The 27,949-nt window shown below is 37.2% G+C and overlaps 1 protein-coding gene across 3 annotated transcripts in view; it reads left to right on the top strand.

Annotated features, from left to right (window-relative positions):
- The first annotated feature begins 8,766 nt into the window (after nt 1-8,766).
- The window catches only part of SYNJ2BP (synaptojanin 2 binding protein), a 40,982-nt gene continuing 21,799 nt past the window's right edge, over nt 8,767-27,949 (top strand). For 2 of the 3 annotated variants that reach the window (XM_087448306.1, XM_087448308.1), the window contains exon 1: nt 8,767-8,929. In XM_087448306.1, coding sequence (XP_087304432.1) covers nt 8,866-8,929 — 64 coding nt within the window. In that variant the 5' untranslated portion in view covers nt 8,767-8,865. The remainder of the gene's footprint in view (nt 8,930-27,949) is intronic. The other variant, XM_014784346.2, reaches the window with a different exon arrangement.

The raw sequence follows: 27,949 nt of genomic DNA on the forward strand, positions 1-27,949 counted from the left end.
GATGCACTGCTTGTCAAGCCATGCTGTGGCAGCGTCCCATATAAAATAGAGGAAGATGGGCACGGATGTTGGCTCAGCGCCAGTCTTCCTCAGAAAAGAGAGAAGGATTGGCATTGGATATTAGCTCAGGGCTGGTCTTCCTCACACAAAAAATAAATAAATAAATTAGACCTTACACAATTGTGGAGGAAGTGGGGAAATGAAGGTCCAGAAGGGGGTCTTGGTGAGTCAGAAAAGGGATCATCAACGAACCAATGTGAGAAGCCACATACATCCAGCTTCTGGAGTAGGAATATAAAAGGAAGTTGTTGCCTCTGTTCCTCTGTGTGTCAAGTTTCTGGTGTTAGGAGTGGGACCGCTCTTGATCATCTGTTGAGGATTCAGGAAGAAGAGCTGTAGATGGTACAGAGGAAAACAAGGACAAGCTAGAACTCACCAGGCACCTCTGCACCTGTCCATCATCACATGGAACTGCAAAAGACCTTCAAAAACTACTACTTCAATTCTGCCTTCCAAACCAAGTACACATTTTTCTTTTGGCAAAGTCTAAATTACAGCCGTACAGTGAGAAGGATTCTGGGAAACTTAATTTCTAGCTTAACCAAGTTAAGCTAGATTTAGCACAGCACAATTTATGACATTACCATTGCTATAACTATCACTACTATTTTTGTAATTTCATCTGCCCCATAAGAAATGAATTTGAAATTCAGAAATGGGGTGTTTAATGTAGTTGGTTCTAATCTACATGCTCATTTATGAACTCTGAATCATTACAGCAAGCTACCAGGAATCCTAATTGCATCAGAGTCTCTGGGACTGGGGGAGGGAGATGTACTAGAAAGAACATCAACACTTAAGCCATAAATTCAAATTCCGACAATGCTTCTTTCTAGCCATGCACTCTTAGTCAAGTTAAAATCTTCCCTCATCCTCAGCTTCCCCATCTATAAAATAGACTCAGTAGTACTTACTCCAAAGGTTACTGTGAAGATTAAATTCACACCTCCCACCACTAGTTAAATGATAAAGTGGACTTTAAGATTGACACTAGAATTAAATTTCACAAACCAAGAGATGATAAAGGCTGCACTATCATTGGGGAGTGGGCGTGGGGGGAGAGTTGGTTTAGAAAGAATAACTGAGAGGGGATCTTATAGTCTGCTCAGGGACTGTCTGAAAAATTGATCCCGTAACTCAAATATCCTCTGGTCCAATTCCAGGACAGTTAACTTATTTATTTATTCAACAAATACTTAGTGAATAATCACTACACATGCACCATTGTACAGGGGATACAAATGGGAAAGACACAATTCCTCCGTCTAAAATCTAATGTAAGTGGACAGATAAAATGTATAGCATGATACAATGTGATAGAGGCACATTAGAAACCTGAAGTACCCAGATAGAAGGCAAGTAAACTAGTCCTGCCTGGACAGGAAGAAAGTGTCAGGGAAGTCTGCCTGGAAGAGATAACGTCTTTACCAAGATGGAAGGATAAACTAGAATTATCCAAGAAGAAAGGACAGAAGAATAATCAGGGTACAGGGAATAAATAGAATATGCAAAGGCAAAGAATTTTAACAACTATGGCAAATATGAGAAACTGCTTATAACTGAGTATAGCTTGATATGAACTTAGATTCTATTGAGAAGGAAAGTGAAGATAAATAAGTAAACATATATGAACAAGATAATTTGAGATGTAGTGATAAATTCTACAATAAAGGAGAAAGGGATACTATTCAGTATTTAGTGGTCAGGAATACCTCACTAAGGAGACACCATTTTAATTGAGATGTGAACAAGAAGTCAGGTACGTGAAGGTCTGGTAGCAGATGACCCAGCGAGTGCTATGGCTGAAAGCAAGAACATGTAGAAAGAAGGCCAGTGTGGTTGCAAAATTGGGCGGGAGGGGTTTGGGGGAAGGTTGGGGAGGATTGGGGGGGTAGGAGGAGGGATAGACTGTGGTAGTAGATGAGATAAAGAGCTAAAAGGGGCTGAGTCATATAGGCCCTATAGGCATCGTTAAGACTTTGGCTTTTTTTGTAAAATGGAAAGCCACTGAAGGGTTTTGAGCAGGGACATAACATAATGTAATTTGCACTTTTATAGCAAGAAAATATTAGAAATGAAACATAAAGGTAGGGAAAGCCAGATCATGAATCACTGTGTGCCCTACTAAGAAATTTGGCTTTTACCTGAAGGCTAAGAGAAAACACTGATGGATTTTAAACAGGAGAGTAATAGGATAAAATTTGGATTCTAGAAAAGATAATGTGGAAACACATGGAAGATGAATTTAAGATGTATAAGACTATAGCCAAAGAAACCATTTAAGAGGTTCCTAAAACAATGCAGATAAGATTTCAAGGATATTAACTAAAGAAATTAATTTAAGAATGGAGAGGAAGAAATAGTTTTGATACTTAAGCACAAGGACTTATTGATTGATGGAGGAAGGGAAGGCAGGAGGAAGGAAATTAGAGAGAGAGAGAGAGCAGTCTGAGATATCTCCCAGGTTTTGTACTTAAGTTGCTGGGTGTATAGAGACATGATTCACCTACACAGAGAGTAAAGTAATAGGAACAGGTATTTTTTATGAATGTCTTAAATGAAGGGACTATAAGCCTTGTCAAAAGTTTCTTAGACAAATTTATCTCAAGCACATGTCAAATTTTATTAACTTCTTAACAAGGAAATCAGTTAGGTGACTAAAAAAAGAAAAGTGGAATAATTCAGAGACATTATGAAGGATTGTATAGGAGGGAAACAATAGTTACTTAGGCAGATAACTGAGTTTTTTTAACAAAAAAAGATTGAAGATTCATTTGATAAGGTCATAAAAATATCATGTTCATATCAGTTGTTACAAGACAAGTCTGTGAAATGATGACTGAAGATGCCAGGCAGGCCAACTCTCTCCAAAAGGGAAAAACAGCACATTTAAGCAGCTAGTGATAATACATCTGGGTCTGATATTGGAATAACAAGGTTTTGTGCCCCAACGGCAGCGTTTGATAGGGTCAATTACCATGAAAGCATGAAATGGTGTCAGCAGAGACCAGAAGCAACAAGTTCTAATTTTAAAGAGACCATTGCCAGTGTACATAAAAGCTGCAAACAAAGATGCAGAATATATACTTTATCCAGTTGTTAGCAATGGGACAAAATCTTCTTTTGACAGTCTGAAAACAACGAGGCTGCCTTTGTATATACATTTGTTGTATATAAAACAAATTCCTTTGTATTCATTTTGAGGGCATCAGCAATGTCAACGGGAATAGCTGAAAGGAACACAGGCAGCAGAGCAAGGACACTAGTGGGAGCAGCATGTGATGAGACAGCAAATGACAACTGCAGTGTGACCTTCAGCAAGTGACTGATTTAAGTTTCACCATAACTGAAATACATTCGTTCACTGAAGGCCCACTACGTGCTACCCACTCTTCTAGGTATTGGTGATAAAGCACTGAACAAGAGGGAGCGGGAGCAGATGGCACAGCACGTGCAAAGATCTAAAGCAAACACAAATTTGTCTGAGGAATAAAGAAAAGGCCAGGGAAGATGCAAAGTAGTGAGCGGGGGAACAGGGTTGTGGTAGTACATGAATTAGAGAGCTGGACAGAGGCCAGGTCACGTGGCATCTTATAGGCACTATTAAGGACTTTGACTTTCATTCTAATCAGATGGAATCGATTGAGGGATTTCAAGCAGGGGCATGACATGATCTAACTCACATTTTTGTAACATTGTGCCAACTGCGACGGGAAGAATGGTTTGGGGGTGGAGAGTGGCACCAGCGCAAACTGTTAGGAAGAACAGCAGAAGTCCAGGCAGTAAATATTGATGGTTTGGAATAAGAAGGTAGTAGCAGAGATGGTCAGATACAGACTATATTTTCTTGTATGTAGAGACAACTGGACTTTCTAATGGGTTGATGTGGGGTATGAAGGAAAGAATGGAATCAAGAATGGTTCTCAAGATTTTTATTTGAACTGGGTAAATCAAGTTACTCAAGGAAGGGGAAAGACTAAAGGAGGTACACGTTTGGGGGTATGGGGATCAGGAATTCTAGTTTCATCATGATAATTTAAGATGCCTATTAGGCATCCAAATTTTGAGATGACAGGTAGACAACTGGATTACACAAGACTGATGCTCAGTGAAGAGGTGAGGGCTGGCATATTAATGGCATTTATAGCTAGGGGACTAAATTAGATTTCTTGTGAAGAGAGTGTATATATGCAAAAGAATGGAGAGTATTAACCAAATGCCTGCTAGAAAATGAGATAACTGTAAATGCCTTGCTGAGACTTGCTATTATTAGTAGTTGGGGCCTGAACTGTAATTTTCCCCAAGAACTTGGAAATTAACGAAATAATACTGCTATCAAGGTTAAACTGTAAAACCAACATGTAATGGGCCAGAGCAGAAATATGCAATGCCACCTTAAAGATACAAAACAGTTCCAAAATCTGTAAGACTTCACTGTAATCTGTGTTATGGGATGAATAGTGTTCCCACAAAATTCATATGTTGAAGCCTTAACCCCAGTACCTCAGAATGTAACCATATTTTGCGATAAGGTATCTAAAGAGGTGGTTGTTGTTGTTAATGCCATCAAGTCGATTCTGACTCCTAGCAGCCCTGTGTACAGAAGCCCCACCCTGCCTCATCTCTTTCACCATCCTCTCACCTTCTGGTGCAGTATCAGACAATGCTTTGCTGCTATTCATAGGATTTTCCTGGCCAATTTTTTCGGAAGTGGGTGGCCAGGTCCTTCTTCCTAGTCTGTCTTGGTCTGGAAGCTACACTGAAAGCTGCCCACCATGAGTGACCCTGCTGGTATCTGAAATACTGGTGGCATAGCTTGCAGCATCACAGCAATATGCAGCTGCCACAGTATGGCAACTGAACATAGGTGGTGGTTCCCTGACCGGGAAACAAACATGGGCCGCAGTGGTGAGAGCATCAAATCTTAACCACTTAGACCACCTTAACAGAGGCAATTAAGTTAAAATGAGATCTTTAGGATGAGCCCTAAACCAATATGACTGGTGTCCTTATAAGAAGAGGAAATCTGGACACTGATAAGTACCTGCACAGAGGAAAGATCATGAGAAGACAGATATCAACAAGCCAAGGAGAGAAGTCGGAAACCAACATTCCCAACACCTTGATCTTGCACTGCTTCTGGAACTGTGAGAAAATAAATTTCTGTTGCTTGTCACCCAGTCTGTGGTATTAGTTATGGTAGCCCTAACAAACTGATACAATCTGATTAAACGTAATAACACAATAAAGTAAAAAATTGTGTCAATCAGAAAGGGATTTAATCACCTAAAGGAAGCAGAGAAAAAATAAAATATGCAAGAGTTTGAAACCAAATAGGTCAGTTCCAGGGCAGCAAGTTGGAACAAATGCCGTATCAAAGAAGATGTGGATAAATCCTAAATGCAAACACGTCCATGAGCTGGTCATCGGAGAGGCAGGTAAAATAAAATATTGAAGTAGGAGGGGGCAGGAGCAGACAGGAGACGGGAAAGTCAAAGTGAATGTATGACATGAAACATGCTAAAACAGTGCAAGGTATGAGTAAAGTACCTCAAGGTGTGAGGCAAAGCTTCCACTTATCTTGTAAATAATAGGTTGAAGACACCAAGTTTCACACTTTTTACATAACTCAAGGACAGAGGTCCTAAACAGAAAGGCTAGCTCACACAGAAAGTGTCACTTCTTGTGTCAGAGACTACCAATGGCCTCCCAATATCCATTCTTACCTTTTAGCTTACAATAGTAACTCTGATTTTTTAGTTGTCACATTTCCATCCCACTAAAATATAACATACCCTAGGCCTCCCTTAGAGTTAAGTATAACCATGTGACCCGGTTTCTGGCCAATGAGATATAAGAAGTGTACGAAACTTCTAAGAGGTCTCTGTAAAGGTATGGGGTGAACCTTTTCTTCACTACTTTCTTGGAATGTGGATATGATGGTTGAAGTTCCAAAACCTATCTTAACCATCTGGGACCATGAAGCAAAGGCTGCACTCCAGGGATGAAGGCTGGAGAGGAGACAGAAAGCTGGAAGGAACCTGGGCCCTGGTGACTGAGGAGCCTTGATATGAGCCTTGAACTATTTCCAGAGTTCTTTAATGCAAGAAAAATAAACTTCCATCTTAGCCTACCGCATATAGAATTAAGTGTGCATCTCTACACTCCAGTGTAGTATTCCTTCACTATCTGTTTCTAGCTTATTTTTTCAGTGTTATCACCTACTAACCCATTCTGCTTTTTCACTCATAGACTCTATGTTCCATTCTCTATTCCCTAAATACTCCCATCACTATCCTGATTCCATAATTTTTCTCAATTGTTTTCTCTGAGTGGAAACCCCTATTTCCTCTGTTTTCTGCCTTCCTACATATTAAAGTTTCCTCAGTCTTAAGAACTATACAGATCTTCCTCGACTTACGATGAGGTTACATCCTAATAAACTCATTCTAAGTTGAAGATATTGTTAAGTTGAAAATGCATTTAATACACCTAACCTATCGAACACCATAGTTTAGCCTAGCCTACCTTAAACGTGCTCAGAACACTTAAAGAGCCTACGGTTGAGCAAAATCATCTAACACAAAGCCTACTTTATAATAAAGTGTTGAATATCTCAAGCAATTTATTGAATATTGTACTGAAAGTGAAAAACAGAATGGTTGTGTGGGTACAGGATGGTTGTAAGTGTATCGGTTGTTTACCCTCATGATCATGGCGCTGATTGGGAGCTGCGGCTCTCTGCCGCTGCCCAGCATCATGAGAATATCGTACCGCATATTGCCAGCCTGGGAAAAGATCAAAATTCAAAATTCGAAGTATGTTTTCTACTGAATGCATATCAGTTTTGCACCATAGTAAAGTCGAAAAATCATAAGTCGAACCATCATCATAAGTTAGGAACCGTCTGTACTAACATTAATGTATAAAGGCAACTTATACGCCTAATCTGTCATTCCACTTATTACCAGCATTTCCTGAACTTATTTCATGATCCTTTTCCTTTCACCGCCCCACGTGTTTCTCTTGAAGTTGTATGCTCAGATGAAAAGCGCAGCTTCCCAGGTACAGAGTAGAGATTTCCCCCTCAGCAGTCTACAAGAAACTTTGCTGGGACTTTTCTTCCAAACTTCTTCATTGATGACAATCTTGATTTTCTTTTCCCAGTTCCATTTGGTCTCTTCTCTCTTGGTATTCCAGTGTCACTTACTTATACCTTACTTTTTTCACTTATCATACTGTTTTTTATTATGATCATTTTATTCTGTCATTCAATCAACATGTTGAGGAGGGCTGGAAGCAAGGGTGGCATGCATCTGAGTTTAGAGTTGAGAAGTAATATTTAAAATTTTTTCTCACTTAATCCTTTCAACAATCTTTTACAGGTTACATGTCTATTATCATGCCCTTCTTCAGATGGGGGAACACAGTTAGGAGATGTTAGGTTACCTGCTCAAAGCCAGACAACTGGAAGAAGATGGAACTGAAGCTTGAGATCAGGTCTTCTGACATCATCTCCTGTGTTCTTTCCACTATTCCATGTTAACTTCTTTCAGGATTAGCAAATAAGAGGACTTCCTGCTGAGTCAGCCTCTTTCTTGTCTTGTTTGGTAAACACAGTAGCTTCTGGTGTGATTATTTAACCTGAATTTGAATTTCTTAATTGGATCTGCACTTTTCAATCCTCCAGGTCCCGATCAATCCCTGTCGTCTAACTCCAGATTATTTCTCACCTTTACGTCACCTTCCTGGCCCTTAAGGCTTTTGATCCCTGAAAGTTCCTTCAAGCCCTGTTTTGGAATTCTACCTCAAAAGTCAGGAAGGCTGGGCTGAAGTCAATAGCTAGTTCATCTACTAGTCTTACAGTAAGGATTTAAAAAAAAAGATTGAATTTTCCCTGTTAGCAAAAAGAAGAGACATTTACCCCTCTCCCTTTTCTTAGAGGATTTTGTGTAAACTTGTAATTACAAATCCTTCCTCTGTCCCACACCTATCTATCTATCTATCCATCCATCTATCTATCTTTTTAAAGCTAAACAAGCTTCTTGTCAGGTACAACCCAGGAAAGTCAGGTCCTGGGAGCCAACTGTTTGAAATGTAAATATCAAGGAAGTTAGTGCCCCATCTCCCTGTCACCACAGGAGTTAGCCTAGGCGCGTTGCTCCAAGCTAAGTACCTGCTTGTTCTAGAGATAGAGGTTTTATTTCCCCTCAGGATAAGGCAATTAGCTAACACAGATGACCACCCCAAGGGTGACCTACCAAAGCAAACGGTGTTAAGTCCTCTTACATGAGAACATGTATGTAACGGATGGTATCTGCTTGGCTATATAAAAAACTGAGATTTCTGTCTCTTGGCAATCGCATTATCGGACGCCCAGCCCACTCTGGTTTAATGCTTACTGAATAATAGAATTCTCTCCCATTTTTTTTTCCTACATTTGTGGAGATTTTCTGAGACGGCAGGAGATTTTATTTTTAATTTTTCCTCGACAATATCAATTCATTTATGACTCTTACTTTTACTATCCCCTCACCCCCCCACCCCCAATAGTAAATTAGAACACTAATTTCCTGCTAGCTCACCTCACAGGTTGTTTCGAGGGCCGGCTGAGATAACGCAGCACGTCGGCGGTCAGAACCACAACTCCCAGCATTCCTGGCGCTTCCAGCGCTCCCGGCTTCCTCTTCCGGTCCGGGGGCTGCTGAAACCGAAAGTGGTGTGCGTTGGGCGCCGCGCGGAGGCTGGTTCGCCTTTACCTGTGGGACCCCTAGTTGACCGTGGGAAGCAGACAAGCAGGAAAACATGAACGGAAGGGTGGATTATTTGGTCACTGAGGAAGAGATCAATCTTACCCGAGGACCCTCAGGTATGTGAGGAACAGGTCACCTCTGGGAGTAGGGTACTTGAGGGTGTAATTGGAGAGCAGACGCTTCTGGTGCTGAGCCGGATTCTTTTGGAGTCAGAGCAGGCAGGCCCCAACCTAGAGGTTTCCTGCAAGCTTGTGAGCACGTAGGAGAATATATTGGCATCCATCGTTAGCCAGAGACGGATCAGCTGAGGAATCCACCTCGTTTTGCAGTCGATTACCACATGTGTTTATAGTCAGGAAGGGTTTCTTTCTGCTGCTGATACTAGAAAATCCTGGGAAAAAGCCTGCTTTTTAGCTAGCATGCGGTGGACACCGCACCCCTCCTTCCATTGCCTGCTCTATCCTTGTTCCTATGAGAGACTGTTTAGTAAAAAGGGGAGCATAAACGGTGTGAACTGTAAATGTATAGGCGTTTTCTTGCTGCTAGTATCCTTCCCTCCTTCCTTTCGTTTCCGGGAAATTCATTTAGAGTGTCAGCTAGAACGTTAAAGCAGAAAGAAACCTTAGAGATCTGTTAGAGCAGTTCCCAAATCCGGGTCTGCCTCAAAATTACCCAGGGTTTTTTGTTTTTCTTTAAAAAAGTTAATTTCTAGGTCCTATCTCTAGGAATTTGGATTCAATGCAGGTGGTTTTTTCTTTTGTTTGGGTTTTTTTCTTTTTTAAGCAAGCGCATCCTGTGATTGTGATACCGCCAAATCCTCACTCCTCGGTCCTCTTGCCCGCTGGCGCTTTCCTCTGGACCGGGCTCATAACATTACTGCACGCTGCCTGCTTTGGATTTTGTTGCCCTTCCTTTACAGCTGTCTAGTGTATCGATTAAGAGCTTTAGCTTTGGGATTATGTAGGTCCAAGTCTGGTACCTAATCTCTTACTAGTTCTTTAATATTTATTGGCTGACTGTCTTTACTGATGTTAGCCTTAGTTTCTCATCCTTAAAATGTGCATAATAATAGAATATATTTCATAGAATTATGAGAATGAAATGAGTGAATCTATGTAAACCATTTAGAACATTGCCTGACATGGTAAGTACTATGTATGTGTTTGCTGCTGCTGTTGTTACTGTTAATAGATGAATGGCTAGATTAATCTGATAATTCCTGCTAAATACTGTTATTCTGAGAGTCTCCAATAAGTCATCAAGTACCATGAGCTCTATTTCTGAAATGGCTCTATAAACCTTCCACTCCTTTCTATTCCTATCACCACTACCTGGAACAGTCCATCTTTTCTCATCTGGAATTTTGCAATAGCTTGACCACCACTCATGGATTATTCTTCATAAAATATGGCTTTCAGCATCATCTATACTTCATCTTCTTTCTTGTTATAAAAAACTGAAAGTGGACTTTATTTATGAGACTATAATTCATTGCTAATCTGCATGGTTTAGTGTCACACTCCATATGAACTCCCAAACTTTTGTCAAAGGCTCATTCAGTATGCCCAAGTCTCTTAGATTCACTTTTCCTATTTTATGTAAATTTTTCCTTCTCTCACTCTTAATATTTCTTGACTTTTGAGGCAAACATGGAAAATTATTGTTAAAGCAAAATCTGTTTTTCTATACTTTTCATTCATTGGTAACTGTTCTTCTCCCAGGGCCAGTTAAAACAGTGGTAGTTCTTTTTCTGATTGCCCTGCAAGTATTAAAAGGCATCTAATTGTTCTGTTCCTGTTTTGTCTCTTCCTTCTGTAGCCTAAATATCCCTAGTTATTATATTAGCTCTCATGTGATGTGGTTTGAGGGTTGATTCTTGTCTCCTTGCTTAAGAATTTAACGTACTTTGACATAGTCCTTTTGCTGCAGCATTCATAGTGTTTCTAGGATCTCCTGACTAGAGCAGAGCAGACCTCTGATATTGCGTGTTCTAGTCACTAAATATTTTTAAAGTTCAGTGTAATATCACTTCACCTTTTTTGGCATTTGCATAACCTGTTGCTTAATGTTCAGCTCACCATTCACTAAAATTTCTGATCCTGTTGATCTTGCAGACTTCAAGTTCCTTATGTTCGCGTTTTTCTGAATCATTGAAGTTAGGACAAACTTCAAGGGACTAATTAAGAAGAATAATTATATCTAGCTAATATAGTTCACTCAAAAGTGGTTTAATTTCTGTATTGTATGTGCATTTATTCCAAGTGAATGGATTTACTCACCGAGTGACTCCTTTAATTTTCCTAAGCATTTTCATGTCTTACTCGTTTAAGTTGATAAACTTAAGAGTTTAGGAGAGGAGAGCCACAAATTTAGGATTGAACTTGGATAAAAACAGTCATTGGAAATTTGATTGGTTAAGTTAACAAGAAAAGGTTTCAAGTTTCTGTTTATAATCTCCCAGAGCTAGTGACTTGGTATGTGGAACTCCTAAGAAATCCCACGGTCTAATTCAGCTTTTCTTCACTGTGTGGTCATGAAGATAACACAGGGAAGAAATCAGTTATCATCACTAGAAACTTCCGATAATTTTGGTAGTCACGTAAAGATCTTTCTTTCTATAGAAGAAATATGAAAAGCCTCTAGTTCTACGTATATATTTCTGTTTGTAGGCAGCGTTGTCACTCTTTGTCTATGTCCGACTTCTTATGCAGGGACCTGATAGTTTAATCAGGTAACTGCAAGAATGTATATATACTTTTGCTTTTTTGTGCCAGTGTTCTGTCACGGGCAAGACTCTTAGATAATTCCAGTTTTGGGGCCCATTTTGCAAGGCAAATGAACCTATTCTGTCTGATCTTGCTTACTGCAAGGGAAGAAATGAAATCTTGGGAAAATTATGACAAGTGAGTATCTGGGGAGGCAAAAAAGCTTGGCATCTCTCTTATGCCTACTTCCTCAACTGTGTAAGGAGAGGCTTAGGCAGGATGACTGCCTTCCACTTCCAAGAGTTCATGATTCTTTGGCCCATTCCATGTGTTATTTTATGATTCCTGCCATTTTGGACTAACAGTGGGTGGTCTGAAGAATCATCAAAGGCAGTGGTCACAATCTCAAATGCCTTCAGGAGTTTGAAGAGTTCACCTTTTATCCTTTATGGAACACTGTTAATCTCTTTTCTTTCTATGGGAGTCCAGCTTGATTATAGTCTCTAAACCTCCTACTTTTTCCTTTATCAAGCTGGGAGTTCTGGATTTTGGAATGATTCAGTTACTCTAAGAAGCGTGACAAGAATCTAATCTAGCTTTTTTTCACTCTAACAGGTAGAGATTGGCCATAAAGACAACCCTACTGCTCATTGGGTATTAGGATTAGGATTCTTTGTTCAGGACTGAGGCCTCAGTGGGTTTCAGCAAGTTGCTCCTGATACACTATCTTTAAAGAGGGAAAAGAATCTCTGTTTTTTTTTTTACTTTCTTTAAAGGAGTTGCAAAGGATAATAGGTTGGTACAGTGTTTTAATAATAAATAATTAAGGAAGTATTATCTTTCTGGCACTGTACTAGTTACTTTATATATATATTAACTCATTTAATCTTCACAGCAACCCTGAGTAGTAAGTGATTAATCCACATTATTAGATGAGGAAATTGTCTCTCAGAGAGGTTAAGGATTTGCCCAAGATCTAAACGCAGTAAGTTTCAAACCAGGAATTTAACCCAGATCTGTTGATTCTGCTGTTCCATATATTACCTCCCAGTGTAGTAGCCGTGTCTAAATAGTTGACTGCCAAGCTTTCTCCTGACTTTTATTTTGTTATATCATGCCTTATTCCCAGAAGGATTTGAGGCATCTTAAATGACTAACACAATCCTCAGTGGAAAGTTTTTACAGTTTGCTGTTCATAGAGCTAAGGACATATCAAGGTGAGAATCTAAAAACAAGAAACCCCATTAAGTCCAAGCGTTTAAGCCTCTGCAGACCCGTCATGTGCTTTGGGTTTAACCCTGAGACTGTTGCTAACGGTTTTCTGACCTGTTCCCTCATGTACCAAATAGATCTGAGACTAAGTGTTATATCCTCACCCTGTTTTCTCTTGATAGCATGAAGCCTAGCCCTCATGGAATCTATGTTCCAGTGGAGACATGACATTCACATGTAAAAAGTTAAATCATTGCAAAGGTGCAGATGGTTAAGGACTATGATGAGCATGTATGTAGTGGGAGGGCAAAGGAAATGTGGAGAAGAGTGTGTTAATCTGACCCTGTGCTGGGAAGGTTCAAAGAATGGAGCCATTTAAGGGCCAGACTGATCAATTACAAGAAGGTGGGACTTAACGTTGGTCTTATGGACAGGCTTTAGGCTAATGCCAGGAACAGGGATGGGTATGACCTAAGCAGTGATAGAGAAGAGAAAATAAGTAAAGCATATTCTGAGGTCGGTGAGTAAACAAGCCTGGATAAAGGGAGGGTTCATTTAGGAGAGTTAAGGGAGATGAGGTTGCTGATGTAGGTAGCAACTGGGTTATGAAAAGTTCTCGATGCTAGTGTGGAAACTTAATCTTTCTCTAAGGTTCCATCTTGATTCCTTCTCCTTTCTATTCATTGGTTAAGACTCAATTCGAGAGTCATCTCCAGGAAGCCTTCCTTACCTAGGCTAGATGCCCCCTTATTATAAATATCATACACCATCTATTGCGTACCTGTCATGTATTGCCAAACTAAGCACTTCGTTTCATCAATTCCCAACAAGGAACAGATGAAATGGTTGTTATACCATTTTGCAAATGAGAAAACCTTGACTCCTACATCACACAACTCTTTAAGTAGAAGAGTTAAGAATTGGATCCAGGTCTGTGTGACTTAAAAATCGAGGCTCTGAACCATCATAGAAAGGTTTTTTTTCCTCCTTATGCTCCCACAGGGCTCTGTGCATACCCTATCTTAGTGTTTATTTCTATATTTGCTTCCTTACTTGTGTCTCCTCCTCCCTCTACTTCACTCTGAGCTCTTCTGATTCAAAGGATATGTATTTCATCTCTTGTTTTCCTAATGCCTTGCCTAGTGCATGACACAAAGTGGTCAGTAAAAGTTCATGAAATGACTTAAGCAAGCTGATGAATATCAGAAAAATATAATAGAATGTTAAGAGAATCAGTAACGTGATCTGTTTCAGCTTTCAAACAGTCATTAACAAGGTTCTCCACTAAATACAATTTAAGAGAGAAGGAATGAATTTGGACATAATGTGTTATAGTGGATAGGAAACTGACTAAGATACCAGAAACAAGGAGATGGAATAGATGGAAAGCCACGTAGAGTGAAAAGAGTATATGGTACCAGTCTCTGAAAATTGCTTCAAGGATCTGTCTTAAGATTTTTTTCAAGATAATCCTTAAGAATAACTGTAAAGTAAAATATCTAGGAATTTGGAGAAGTAGAAAGGCAAGCTGATAGATGTTCAACTATAGAAACATTTTGCAAAGCCATGTGACTAGGTAGTAAAGTAGCCAGTGACTGTATTTGAATAAATACAAAATTATTTATTGAGGAAAAAAATCTATACTTAGATGATAGAATCAGAAGAAACTATTGGTTTCGGGAAACTCAGAAACAAAGGGAAGCTATTTTTAAAAATATCATTTAGGGTTTACTATGTGCCTCCACTATGATTAGGAATCATGAATACTAGAATAAAGAATAAGAAATGATCCCTATTTTTAAGAATTTTGCAGTTCAATAGGAGGATAATTATGATAGGCATGTGCTAAGTACCCTCAAGAGGTAGAATAACCAAAGAGCTGTGGACCTTCATAAGATATGTTCTGTTCCTTGTGAAGTCAGACTCAATGGACCATTTCAGCTAAAAGACCCAAGAAGATATTAAATGCCTTTAGAAAGTGTTTCTGAAAGAAATTAGATAATGTCATTCTCTCCTTGTACAAACTATGGTATATTCATGCTGACCACAATGTACAGTTTACCATATGTTGGGCAAGAAGCGTAGAGTAAGAGAAAGTTGAAAAGAGGGCAGTGGAGAGGGTGCAGGTTGGGATATGAGGCAAAAATGAAGAGACTGAAACATTTTGAAAGCAAGGGAGCAAATGGAGACATGATCTAGTAGAGACCAGTCATATGCATTTAGAGCTTGAATATTCAAGGGCTTATCCTGGAATGAGAGAAGATGGGTGCCCACCTAGATATTTGAAAGATGTTTAGGGGCAATAAAAAGAGGCCCTGGTGTCCAACCCGGCTGGTACTGCCTGAAACATCTTTGGTGGGCCATATTCTTTGTTGCCCCATCAGGTGGAGCACCGAGATGGGGAGGGACTGACCATGGGCATTATACATTTTTTCTTGCACCGTCTGCCTGTTCCTTTGAGGTTAAAGATTTTCCCTGTTTCTCTCTTTGTTTATTTGTCAGTGCATATTTGTTACTGTCTTTTGGGAGAGGTAACAAATAACAAGTGCCAGATTTCATCTTTGGACCAGAGAGTTTCTCCAGAGAGTATAAGAGTTTTAGGTGAAAAGATGCCTAGTCAGGGGCCAGCCCTGTGGCGCAGGTGGTTAAGTGCGGCACGCTTCGCTGTGGTGGCCTGGGGTTCGCCGGTTCGGATCCCAGGCGCACACCAATACATTGCTTGTCAAGCCATGCTGTGGCGGCGTCCCATATAAAGTGGAGGCAGATGGGCATGGATGTTAGCCCAGGGCCAGTCTTCCTCAGCAAAAAGAGGAGGATTGGCAGATGTTAGCTCAGGGCAGATCTTCCTCACAAAAAAAAAAAAAAAAAGATGCCTAGTCATTTAAGCTCTTCAGTCACTTATTTGAATCATTCATTCATTCATTCAGTTCATACGTATTTATTGAGTGACGACTGTAGGACAAGTTTCTGTGCTAGAGACTGCAGATACAAAAGAAAATTGAATTTCAATCTAATTGCAGTGAGCAGCAGAACATAGTGATTAAGAGCCAGAATGCCTGAGTTACTAGCTATGTGACCTTGGGCAAGTTACCTCACTTCTCTGTGCTTCAATTTCCTTAGCTATAAATTGAGAGTGTTAATAGAACCCTCTCATCGAGTTATGAGAATTAAATGTTTTTCTTGTTGTTCTTTGTTTTACAAATACTTTTATAGTGTTGACTCTACCAGGCTCTGTTCTAAGTATTTTACCAAAAGATAACTCATTTAATCCGTTTAAAGTGCTTAAATGGTGTCTGTCATTACTGCTGCTGTGTGGAGAATAGCTTTAGTGGGGCAAGAGTTGAGTCATCCAGGAAAGGCAGGGTAACCTGTGTCATAGGAATTTTAAGGACATTGGGCTTCCCCTTTTATATTTTCCTCCTTTTCTTTTGTGCCTTCTTTTTCGGGTTATGAAAAAGCCTGCTAGAGGCTCACAGAGATATTTTTAACCTTGCTAGATTTCCCCAGGACTAGAAATGTTAGGAATTCCTGACCTGGGTGTTATTTCCAATGGCATTAACAGTCACTTGACACCAACCGAGGTCTGTATATATACTAGGTACCAAATGGGCACAAGAGATATAAAACGAACAAAAGCCATATCTGTGTATGGATGTTTATAGTAGCTTTATTCATAATTGGAACTAATTATTGCAGTAAAGAGGTAATTAAACAAGTAATTTCAGTGAAGTATGTTTTCAGGCAAAGGGAAGAGGACATCCAAAGGCATGGAGATATGGAGCAGCTGTGTATGTGGAAGGGTGAAAAGCAGGGAGGTAGCAATTATTAATTTTTTAAAATTGTCTTTATTTATTTAGAGCAGTTTTAGGTTCACAGCAAAATTGAGAGGAAGGTACAAAGATTTCCCATATGCACCCCATCCTGACATATGCATAGCTTCCCCCATTATCAACCTCCCCCACCAGAGTGGTACATTTGTTACAATTGATGAACCTACACATTGTACTCACCCAAAGTCCATAGTTTACATTATGGTTCACTCTTGGTGTTGTACATTTTATGGGAATGGACAAATGTATAATGACATGTATCTACCATTATGGTATCATACAGAGTATTTTTACTACCCTAAATTCTCTGTGCTCCTCCTATACATCCCTCCCTACCCCCCAACCCTAGTAATCACTGATCATTTTACTATCTTCATAGTTTTGCCTTTTATAGAACATCATATATTTGGAATCATACAGTATGTAGCCCTTCCAGGTTGGTTTCCTTAACTTAGTAATATGCATTTAAGGTCCCTCCATGTCTTTTGATAGCTTGATAGCTCATTTCTTTTTAGTGCTGAATAATATTCCATTCTCTAGACATACTACAGTTTATTTATTCATTCACCTACTGAAGGACATCTTGGTTGTTTCTATGTTTTGGCAATTATGAATAAAGCTGCTATAAATATCTGTGCACAGGTTTTTGTGTGGACATAAGTGTTCAACTCCTTTGGGTAAATACCAAGGAGTGCAGTTGCTGGATCATATGGTAAGAGTGTGTTTAGTTTTGTAAGGAAATGCCAAACTGTCTTCCAAAGTGGCTGTACCATTTTGCATTCCCACCAGCAGTGAATGACAGTTTCTGTTGCTCCACATCCTCATCAGCATTTGATGTTGTCAGTGTTATGGATCTAATAGGTGTGTAGTGGTATCTCATTGTTCTTTTAATTTGTATTTCCCTGATGACATATAATGTGGAGCATCTTTTCATATGCTTATTTGACATCTATATTTCTTCTTTTGTGAAGGCAATTATTAAATTTTGTTGTTACTCTATAGTGCAAATTAGGGAGTGTCCAAAGATGGCTAGATAGGTTATGGGGATTTTAAGTTTAAACTTCATCTTCTAGGTCAGCATTTTTTAGTTTTTTTTGTTGTTGTTGTTACTTTCAAGTCCCATTCACATTAACATTTAATCTTGAGTCTATGCTTAGAATTAAAAAAATCATTTTATCATATTTGTTTAGAAAAAGTATTGTGTAAAAAGTAGGGCAACCAAATTTTTTTTGCCTAATTATCACCAAATAATTGGTGCTTCAAGTAACTTTAGACTGTCTTTTATTATTGACTAATCATAAGAGTCAATTACAGGTGCTTAGAATGCTTGCATTTTTGCACTTAAGAATTACCAGGTTCATTTTTTAATCAATTTTATTGTGGTATGATTGACATTCAGTAAAGTGCATCCATTTTAAGTGTAAAGTTCTAAGAAGTTTGACAAATATACACACATGTGTGATTATGACTTAGCACTTCAGAACATTCTCTGTGTATATACCTACAGTCAGCCTTCTCACCGTATGCTCCTGGCAACCACTAATCTTATTTCTAGCACTGTAGATTAGTTTTGCCTGTTTAGAATGTTATAGAAATGGAGTCATATACTGTGTATTTAGGCTTCTTTTACTCACCTGTGCTTTTCTTTTTTATTGCTGAGTAGTATTTCATTGTATAAATATACCACAATGTGATAATCCATTCACCTGTTAATGGACATTTGGATTGTTTCTAGGTTTTAACTATTATAAATAAAGCTGCTATGAGTATTCATATACAAGTCTTTGTGTAGACATATGTTTTCATTTATCTTGGCTAAATACCTAATAACTAGGAGTGGGTTTGCTGAGTTATATGATAAGTGTATATTTAGCTTTAAAAGGAACTGCCAAACTGTTTTCCAAAGTATTTGTGCCAGTTTATACTTCTGTATAAAGTGTGTATGACAATCTATGACAGTTCCAGTTGTTTCACATTCTTGCCAACATTTGATGTTGTCATTCTTTTTTATTTTAGCCATTCTAAGGGTTGTGGAGTGGAACTGTGGTTTTTATTTGCATTTCCCTGATAACTAATGATGATCATATTTTTATGTGTTTATTGGCCATTCGTATATATTCTCAAGTGTCTGTTCAACTAATTTGACCATTTTATTGGGTTGTTTGTTTTCTTATTATTGCATTGTAAGAGTTCTTTATATATTCTGGACATAAATCCTTTTTCATATATATGTGTTGCAAATATTTTGATCTGGCTTGCCTTTCCTTTCTGAGGGGTAGGGTATGTGTTTTGAAGAGTAGAAGGCTTTAAGTTTTATGATGAAGTTTGTCAGTTTTTTTTTCTTTTGTGGTTGGTGCTATTTGTGTCATGAAATCTTAACTACCCCAAGGTAAAGAAGATTTCTTCTATGTTTTCTAATAGAAATTTTATAGTAAATTTTTATGTTTAGCTTTTATGTTTAGTTCTGGTGATCCATTTCAAAGTAACAAATATTTTGAGTTAAGCATTGAAGTTCATTTTTATCTCTATCTCATAGAGATACCTAGTGCTCCTAACACTATTTGTTGAAAACATTATCTTTTCCCCATTGGAATACATTATTATCTATATCAAAAAGCAGTTGACCGTTTATATGTGGACCCAATATAGATCTCTATTTGGCTCTGTGGCCTGTCTTTCTCTATACAAATACCACAGTGTGTTGATAAATGTAGCTTTGTAGTATACCTTGAAATAAAGTAATGTGTGTCTTCCAATTTTGTTCTTTTTCAAAATGTTTGACTGTTCTAGAATAGAACTTTAAGAATGTAGATTTCCATGTAAGTTTAGACTCAGCTTGCCAATTTCTGCAAAAAATATCTGCTAGGATTTTGATTGGGATTACATTGAAACTCTCCACGTCAATTTAGAGAGAATTGCTATCTTAAAAATACTGTTTCCAGTCCATGACATGGTATATCTTCATTTATTTAGTTTTTAATTAAATTCTCTCAGTAATGTTGTGTAGTTTTTAGTATAGAGTTCTTCACTGTTGTTCAGGAAATTTATTCCTAAGTACTTACTGTTCATCGATTTAAATAGTATTATTTTAAAATTTCATTTTCCAATTGATTTTTGTATATTGACCTTGTATCCTGCAACCTTGATAAATTCAGTTATTGATTTTAGTAGTTTGTGTATATTTATTTTTAGATTAATTCACATTATCTATATAGACCATCAGGTTATTTGTGAACAGAGATAATTTTATTTTTTTCTAATCTTTGTCTTTTATTTCTTTTTCTTTTCAAACTGACTAGGACCTCCAGTACAGTGCTGAATAGTAGTGGAGAGAGTGACATCCTTTCCTTGTACCTAGTTTTAGGGACATGATCTGTTTGTAGATGCTTTTAATCAGACTGACAAAGTTCCCTTATATTCTTAGTTTACTGAGAATTTTTATCCAAATTTTTATCAAAATTCAGCAGTGTTGAATTTTGCCACCCGCTTTTTCTACATATACTGAGATAATCATATGATTTTTCTCTTATTTTATTAATTGCTGAATTTGTTCATTTGATTAACCAGTGTTAAAATAACCTTACATTCCTTAGAGAAACCCCCACATTCATCCTTTTTATACATTGCTGGATTCAATTAGCTAGTAATTTCTTGAGTCTGTGTTCTGGAGGAATAATTTTCTGTAGTTTTGTTGTAATTTATTTTTCATATTTTGGTATCAAGATTATCTTGTTCCTCATAAAATGGGTTGAGAAACATTTTATGAAATTATTGAAGAACTGTATGGTGGAATTTTTTGCACAATATTGGAATTATTTCTTCCTTAAATGTTTGCTACAATATGCCAGTGAGACAGTCTAGGCCTGAAGTTGTCCCTGTGGGAACTTTTTTGATTATGAATTCAATATCTTTAATACGGTTCAAGATATTTTTAATAGATATGGGGATATTCAGATATTCTATTTCTTCTTGAGTCAGTTTTGATAACTCGTGATTTTTTGGAAGAATTTTTTCATTTTCTCTAAAATACCATAATTATTCATAATATTCTCTTATCCTTTTAATGTCATTAGGATGTGCAGTGATAATCCATTTTTTATTCCTGATATTAGTAAGTCCCATTTTTCTGGATTAGTCTTGCTAGCAATTCAATTTTATTATTCCTTTCCAAGAACTGTCTTTTGACTCTGTTAAACTTTTTTCTGTTTTATTGATTCTTCTCTTATTTTATATTTCCTTCCTTTTACCTACTTTAATTTACTTTTCTTTTTATAGCTTCTTAAGATAGAAATTTAGATCACTGATATTATACCTTTTTTTTTTTTTTTTTTGGTGAAGACTGGCCCTGAGCTAACATCTGTGCCAATCTTCCTCTGTTTTGTATGTGGGACACTGCCACAGCGTGGCTTGATGAGTGATGCGTAGGTCCATGCCTGAGATCCAAACTCGTGAATCCTGGGCCGCTGAAGTGGAACACGTGGACTTAACCACTATGCCACTGGGCCAGCCCCAATATTATACCTTTTAATTTCTTTTCTCTTGTGAGCATTTAAAGCTATAAATTTCCCTCAAAACATTGCTTTAGCTGCATCCCACGTTTTTTAATATATTGTGATTTCATTGTCATTCAACTAAAATGTTTTCAATTTTCCCTTATAATTTCCTCTTTAACTCATGGGTTGTTTTCCAAACATTTAGGGATTTTTTAGATATCTTATTGTTATGGACTGAATGTTTGTGTCCCCCTCAAAATTCATATATTGAAGCCCTAACCCCTAATGTGACTATATTTGGAGATAGGGCCTTTACGGAAGTAATTAAAGTTAAATGAAGTTATAAGGGTGGGGCCCTAATCCTATACAATTAGTATCCTTATAGGAAGAGAACTGAGAAGTCACTCTCTCTCTGCACATGCACAAAGAAGTCATATGAACACACAGTGAGATGGTGACCACCTACAAGTCAAGAGAAGAGGCCTCAAAATGAAATCTATCTTGTTGGTACCTGTATCTTGGACCTCCCAAGCCTCCAGAACAGAATTTCTGTTGATTAAGCCACCCAGTCTGTGGTATTTTGTTATGGCAGCCCAAGAAGACTAATACAATTATTTTGCTGATTTCTAAATTCATTTTATCTTTTGAAATTTATTGAATTTACTTTATGATGTAGTTTACAGTCAATCTTTGTGAACATTACCTGTGCATTAGAAAAGAATGTTTATTCTATAGTTGTTGAGTGTGTTGTTCTATAAAGGTAAATTAGATCAAACTGGTTCTTAGTGCTGTTCAAGTGTTCTATATTTTTACTGATTTTTCTGTTTACTTGTTCTATCAATTACTGAGAGAGAAGTGTTGAAATCAAGTGTTGAAATTATTTTTGATTTGCCTTTTTCTCGTTTTGATTTTTGCTTTATTGATATTCAAGTTCTGTTATTGGATGCATTTATATTTAGTGTTTTAGTATTCATGAATTGACTCCTTTTTTGTTAGGAAATGTCCCTTTTCATCCTTTGTAATATTCCTTATTCTGAAGTCTATTTTTTATGAGATTAATTGAGCCAGTCCAGCTGGTTAGTATATCTATGTCCATCCTTTTAATTTTAACTTGTATTTACTCATGTATTTATGATTATTGGTTGTATTTATTTATTCATATAGATCCAAGTTTCCATTCAATATTATTTTTCTTTTGCCTGAAGAATTTCCTTTAACATTTATCATAGTGTAGATCTGCTTGCAACAAATTCTCCCATCTTTTGTTTTCTGAAAAAGTGTTTATTTTGCCTTACTTTTTGAAGGCTATATTCACTGGATATAGAATTCTAAGCTGACTGGTATTTTTCTTTTAGCATTTTAAAGATGACGTTTCATTGACTTATGGTTTGCATAGTTTCTGAGGAGAAGTCTATTGTCATTCTTATCTTTATTCCTTTGTACATAATGTGTCTTTTTTTCCTCTGACTACCTTTAAGATTTTCTCTTTATACCTGGTTTTGAGCAATGTGATTATGATATGCTTTGCTGTTTTTTCTTTTGTGTTTATCCTGATTGGAGTTTGTTGAACTTCCTGGGTCTAGTTTTTTTTTTTTTTTTCCATCAAATTTGAGCGAATTCTTTCTTCAGATATTTTTTATGTTTCCCTTTTTCCTCTCCTTCTTGAACTCCAGTTATATATATATTAAACCACTTGCTATTATCCCACGTTACTGTGGTTTCCCTACTATGTTTTCAAGTTCACTGATCTTTTCTCTTATGGTATCAAATTGGCTGTTAATTACATCTGGTGTATGTTTCCTTTCAGACATTATAATTTTCAAACCTGTAAGTTTCATTTAAAAAAAAAAATCTTCCATTTTCACGCATAGATCAATGGAACAGAATAGAGAGCCCAGAAATAAACCCACACATATATGGTCAATTAATTTATGACAAAGGAGCTAAGAATATACAATGGAGAAAAGCTAGTCTCTTCAAGAGATGGTGTTGGGAAAACGACTGCCACATGCAAAAGAATGAAACTGGACCACTGTTTACACCATACACAAAAATCAACTCAAAATAGGTTAAAGACTTGAAAGAAAAATCTTCCATTTTCTCATTTTGTTTGACTTCCTTTAATTATTTCCACATAGTTATAATAGCCTTTTAAACATCCTTGCCTGCTAGTTTCATCCTCTATTATTTCTGATTCTGTTTCTATTGATCAGTTTTTCTTTGATTATGAGTCATGTTTTCTCACTTCTTTAGCATGTTAATAATTTTTTTAATTAGATTCTAGATGTGACTGTTACATCATTGAGTGTCTGCATTTTGTTTTCTTAAATTAACATCATTAGTGTTAGATTGTTGAACTTTGTTTTGGCAGGCAGTTAAGTAACTTGCAGGTCAGTTTGACCTCTTTAAGGCCCGTATGTAAGCTTTTCTAGGGTAGTTGTAAAGTAGTATTCACTTTAGGGATAGTTCAGCCCTACAAATGAAATATGTTCTAAGTGGGTCTCCACTGAATTTCCAAGTGAATCACTGAGGAGTTCCACTTTGTCTGGTCAGTACTTGAAGATCTCCCTGCCTTGTGTGAGCTCTAAGAATTATTCAGCTTACAACTTCCTAGTTTTTGTTTGTCTGGCTTTGTGGAGTTTCACTCAACATATGCATGGCCTAGTACCTGGTAAAGACTTATGCAGCTACCTGGAGCTCTTTTTTTCTAACTTCCTCCTTTCCAGAACTTTGCCCTGCAACTTCCAGCAACTTCACCCTCCCCAAACACTGATCCCTAGTTTATCAACTCAGTGAAGCTGCTAGGTTTCTGCTTAGGTCCCACTCCCTGTGGTCGTGATCCAGAAATTGTCTCCATGCAGAAAGCTAGCGTGATCACAGAGCTACATTGTTTTAACTTAGCAGCATATTGAGAGGATGATATACCATGATAAAGTAGGATTTATTCCAAGAATGCAAAGATGATTCAATATAAGAAAATCGGTGATGTAATACAACATATTAATAAAATGAAGGGGAAAACCCACATTATCATCTCAACAGATACAGAAAAAGCATTTGAGGAAATTCAACACCTTTCCATGTTAAAAACACTCGGCAAGCTAGGAATAGTCAGAAGCTTCCTCAACGTGATAAAGGCCATGTATAAAGAATTCACAGCTAACATCGTACTCAATGGTGTAAGAATGAAAGCTTTTCTTCCAAGATCAGGAACAAATCAAGGATGCCTCCTTTCACTACTTCTATTCAACATGGTATTGGAAGCTCTAGCCAGAACAGTTAAGCAAGGAAGAAATAAAAGGCATACAAATTGGAAAAGAAGAAGTAAAATTGTGTCTATTCACAGATTACATGGTCTTATATGTGAAAACTAAATATTCCACACACACAAAAAAAACCTGATAGAATTAATAACAAATTCAGCAAAGTTTCAGGATACAAAATCAGTTGAGTGTCTATACATTAACAGCGCAAAACCTGAAAAGGAAATTAAGTAAACAATTCCATTTACAATAGCATCAAAAAGAATAAAATACTTATAAATAAATTTAACCAAGGAGGCAATAACTTGTAGATTGAAAACTACAAAATTTGGCTGAAAGAAATTAAAGACATGAATAAGTGGAAATATATCCCACGTTCATGGATTGGAAGACTTTATATTGTTAAGGTGACAATACTATCCAAAGTGATCTGCAGACTCAATGTAATCTCTATCAAAATCTCATCAGCCTTTTTGCAGAAATAGAAAACCACATCCTAAAATTCATATGAAATCTCAAAGGACCCCCTAATAGTCAGAGAAATCTTGCAAAGAAAGAACAAAGTTGGAGGACTCAAACTTTCTACAAGGCTACAATATTCAAACAGTGTGGTACTGACATAAGGACAGATATATAGAGCAATGGAATAGAATAGAGAGCCCAGAAATAAACCCTCTCATATATGGTCAAATGATTTTTGAAAAAGTGCCAAGACCATTCAGTCAGGGGAAGGACAGTCTTTTCAACAAATGGTGCTGGGAAAACTGGATATCCACATGCATAAGAATGAAGTTGGGTCCTTGCCCTACACCATATATAGAAATTAGTTAAAAATGCATCAAACACCTAAATGTAAGAGCTAAAACTATAAAATTCTTAGAAGAAAAGATAGGGAAAAAAAATTTTATGACATTGGGTTTGGTGATGATTTCTTGGATATGACACCAAATGCACAGGCAACGAAAGAAAAAAAATAAATACATTGGGTTTTACCAAAATTAAAAATTTGTGCATCAAAAGACACTTTAAAGAGAGTTAAAGATAACCCACAGAATGGAAAAAGATATTAGCAAATCATATATCTGATAATGGATTAATATCCAGAATATGTAAAGAACTCTTACAACTCAACAAAAACAAAAAAACCCAGTTCAAAAAGAAGCAAAGGACTTGACTAGGCGTCTCTCCAAAGAAGATATACATATGGCCAATAAGCTCATGAAAAGATGTTCAATATCATTAGCCTTGGGGAAATGCAAATGAAAACCACAGTGAGATACCACTTCACATCCATTAGAATGACTGTTATCCAAACCCCACCCCCCCAAAAAAAACAACAACAGAAAAATGAAAATAACATATGTTGGTGAGGATATAGGAAAATTGGAACCCTGGGCATTGCTTGTTGGAATGTAAAATGGTGCAGCTGCTGTGGACAACAGTTAGTTCCTCAAATTGTTAGAGAATTACCACGTGATCCAGCAATTCATTTCCTAGATATATGCCCAAAGAATTGAAAGGAGGGACTCAAACAGTTGTATACCAATGTTCATAGCAGCGTTATTCACAAGAGCCAAAATGTGGAAACACCCAAATGTCCAGATGACTAGATAAACAAAATGTGGTATATACATACAATGGTATAGTATTCAGCTTTTAAAAGGGATGAAATTCTGATACATGTTGCAACATAGATGAACCTAGGAGACATTATGCTAAGTGAGTTAAGCAAGACACAAAAGAACAAATATTGTATGATTCCACTTATATGAGGTATATAGAATAGGCAAACTCAGAGACAGAAGGTGTAATAGAGGTTACCAGGTGCTAGGAGGAGGGAGTAATTATTGTTTAATGGGTGCGGAACTTTGTTTAGTATGATGAAAAAGTTCTGGAATGGATGGTGGTGATGGTTGTACAGCATTGTGCATGTGTTTAACGCCACTGAGTTGTACACTTAAACATGGTTAAAATGTTAAATTTTGTTACGTGTATTTTACCACTAAATGAACAGTGAGTTGTGTGTCCCATAGAGTTTGATTTGATGTTATGTATATTTTACCACAAAATAATTAAATAAATAGTGGGTTATGTGTCCAATAGAGTTTGATTGATGTCTTGGAAAATTAGTGAGATTGTCTTGGGATAGTAAAAGCCTGCAGGTAGATAGGGGGAAAATAGGGTGTTTGTCCATCTGGTGTTCATAACTCAACAACTGGCTATCATCGTTGGTGTTAATGGACCATTTTGTTTCATTTTAATTATGTCCAGAATTATTTCCAGAATAACAGATTGTTCACACTGATCTTTTACTTTATAACTTTTAGATTTTATAGACAAGGATCTGAGTGGCCTGAAAGTAAGGAATAGGGACCCTGACTAAGCTGACAGAACTCCAGAATGACCAGTTCTTCCTCTGGGATATATTACCCTTGGGGACTGTCCTATAACCATTATCCATCCCAACATTGCTTATTCAGAGCCAGCCCAAAGACAAGTTGACTCCCAAGAGAGCCAGCAGTGCTTAGCAGACTTTTTTTCGAAGGCAGTTGTTCATCTTTTCTACAAAGATACAGTATAACAAAATGGATTAAAACTCACGCTCTGGAATCAAACATTCTTAGTCTCTTGGCTTTCGGAAGAGCTATGTGACCTTTTGTAAAGTTACTTAATCTCTTTGTGCCTCACCTTTTAAATACATCTGCAAAATGTAAGTAAGAATCACTTCATGTGTTTGTTGAGAAGATTAAATGGGATAATGTATGTAAAGTGTATAGCATTAGTACCTGGTACATATTAAATGCTCAATAAATATTAGTTGCTGCTGCTGTTGCTGCTCTTATTCATAAACAAGCTCAAGGTCCAGACCCGGAGACGAGAGGAGTCCACAAGGAGGCATTTCTTGTTTAACTTTCCAAGGTTCTTATACTAGACTTATACTTTCTTTCTTTCCCAGTCCTATGGTGGTGTCATTCTTATGTCATCTTTACTTTTTTGTGTTTCGACTTCTCTTCTAAATTAGAGACCAAGCATCCCATTTTAGTCTTGCCACATTTAAAAAATTTATTGGCACATTTTAACCAGAGTTCACTAAGCAATACTTCTTCATTCACTTTTTTAAAAAGTCTGTTGAGTCCCAGTTTTTTCTTTCTCCCTCTCTCCTCAACCCCTTTTGGATTGTAGATGCCAGGAACCGAATTATGTCTTTTAGCTCCATAACACATTGTCATCATCGATACGTGCAAGGTCCCTCTCTGGTTTCATTTTTACCCTTCATCCTTAAACCTCATCCTGTATCCTTCCCTCATAGGTACTCACTCTAATATGTCTTTACATGGCCTTAAATATGCATGCGTTTTTGTAAATAGGTAATATGTTTTGTGTGCATGGGTTTTTAATTTATCAGAAGATATTGTGCAATTAATATCAACATTACATTTTAAAACTCTGTTACTTTATATATGATTATTCAGTGCTTTTAAGTTTTAACTGTATTTTAGTTATCTATTCCCCAAAGGATGGACACCTAAATTACTATCAGCACAAAACATGCTACAAATTAACATATTTTTGCATTACCCTTTATAGATAGGATGATCACATTGGTCCAAGCTGAGATACTTTTGAAATTGA

Source organism: Ceratotherium simum, chromosome 24 (assembly GCF_057802395.1).
Source record: "Ceratotherium simum simum isolate JZ-2026a chromosome 24, ASM5780239v1, whole genome shotgun sequence".
In the NCBI taxonomy this organism is placed as follows: domain Eukaryota; kingdom Metazoa; phylum Chordata; class Mammalia; order Perissodactyla; family Rhinocerotidae; genus Ceratotherium; species Ceratotherium simum.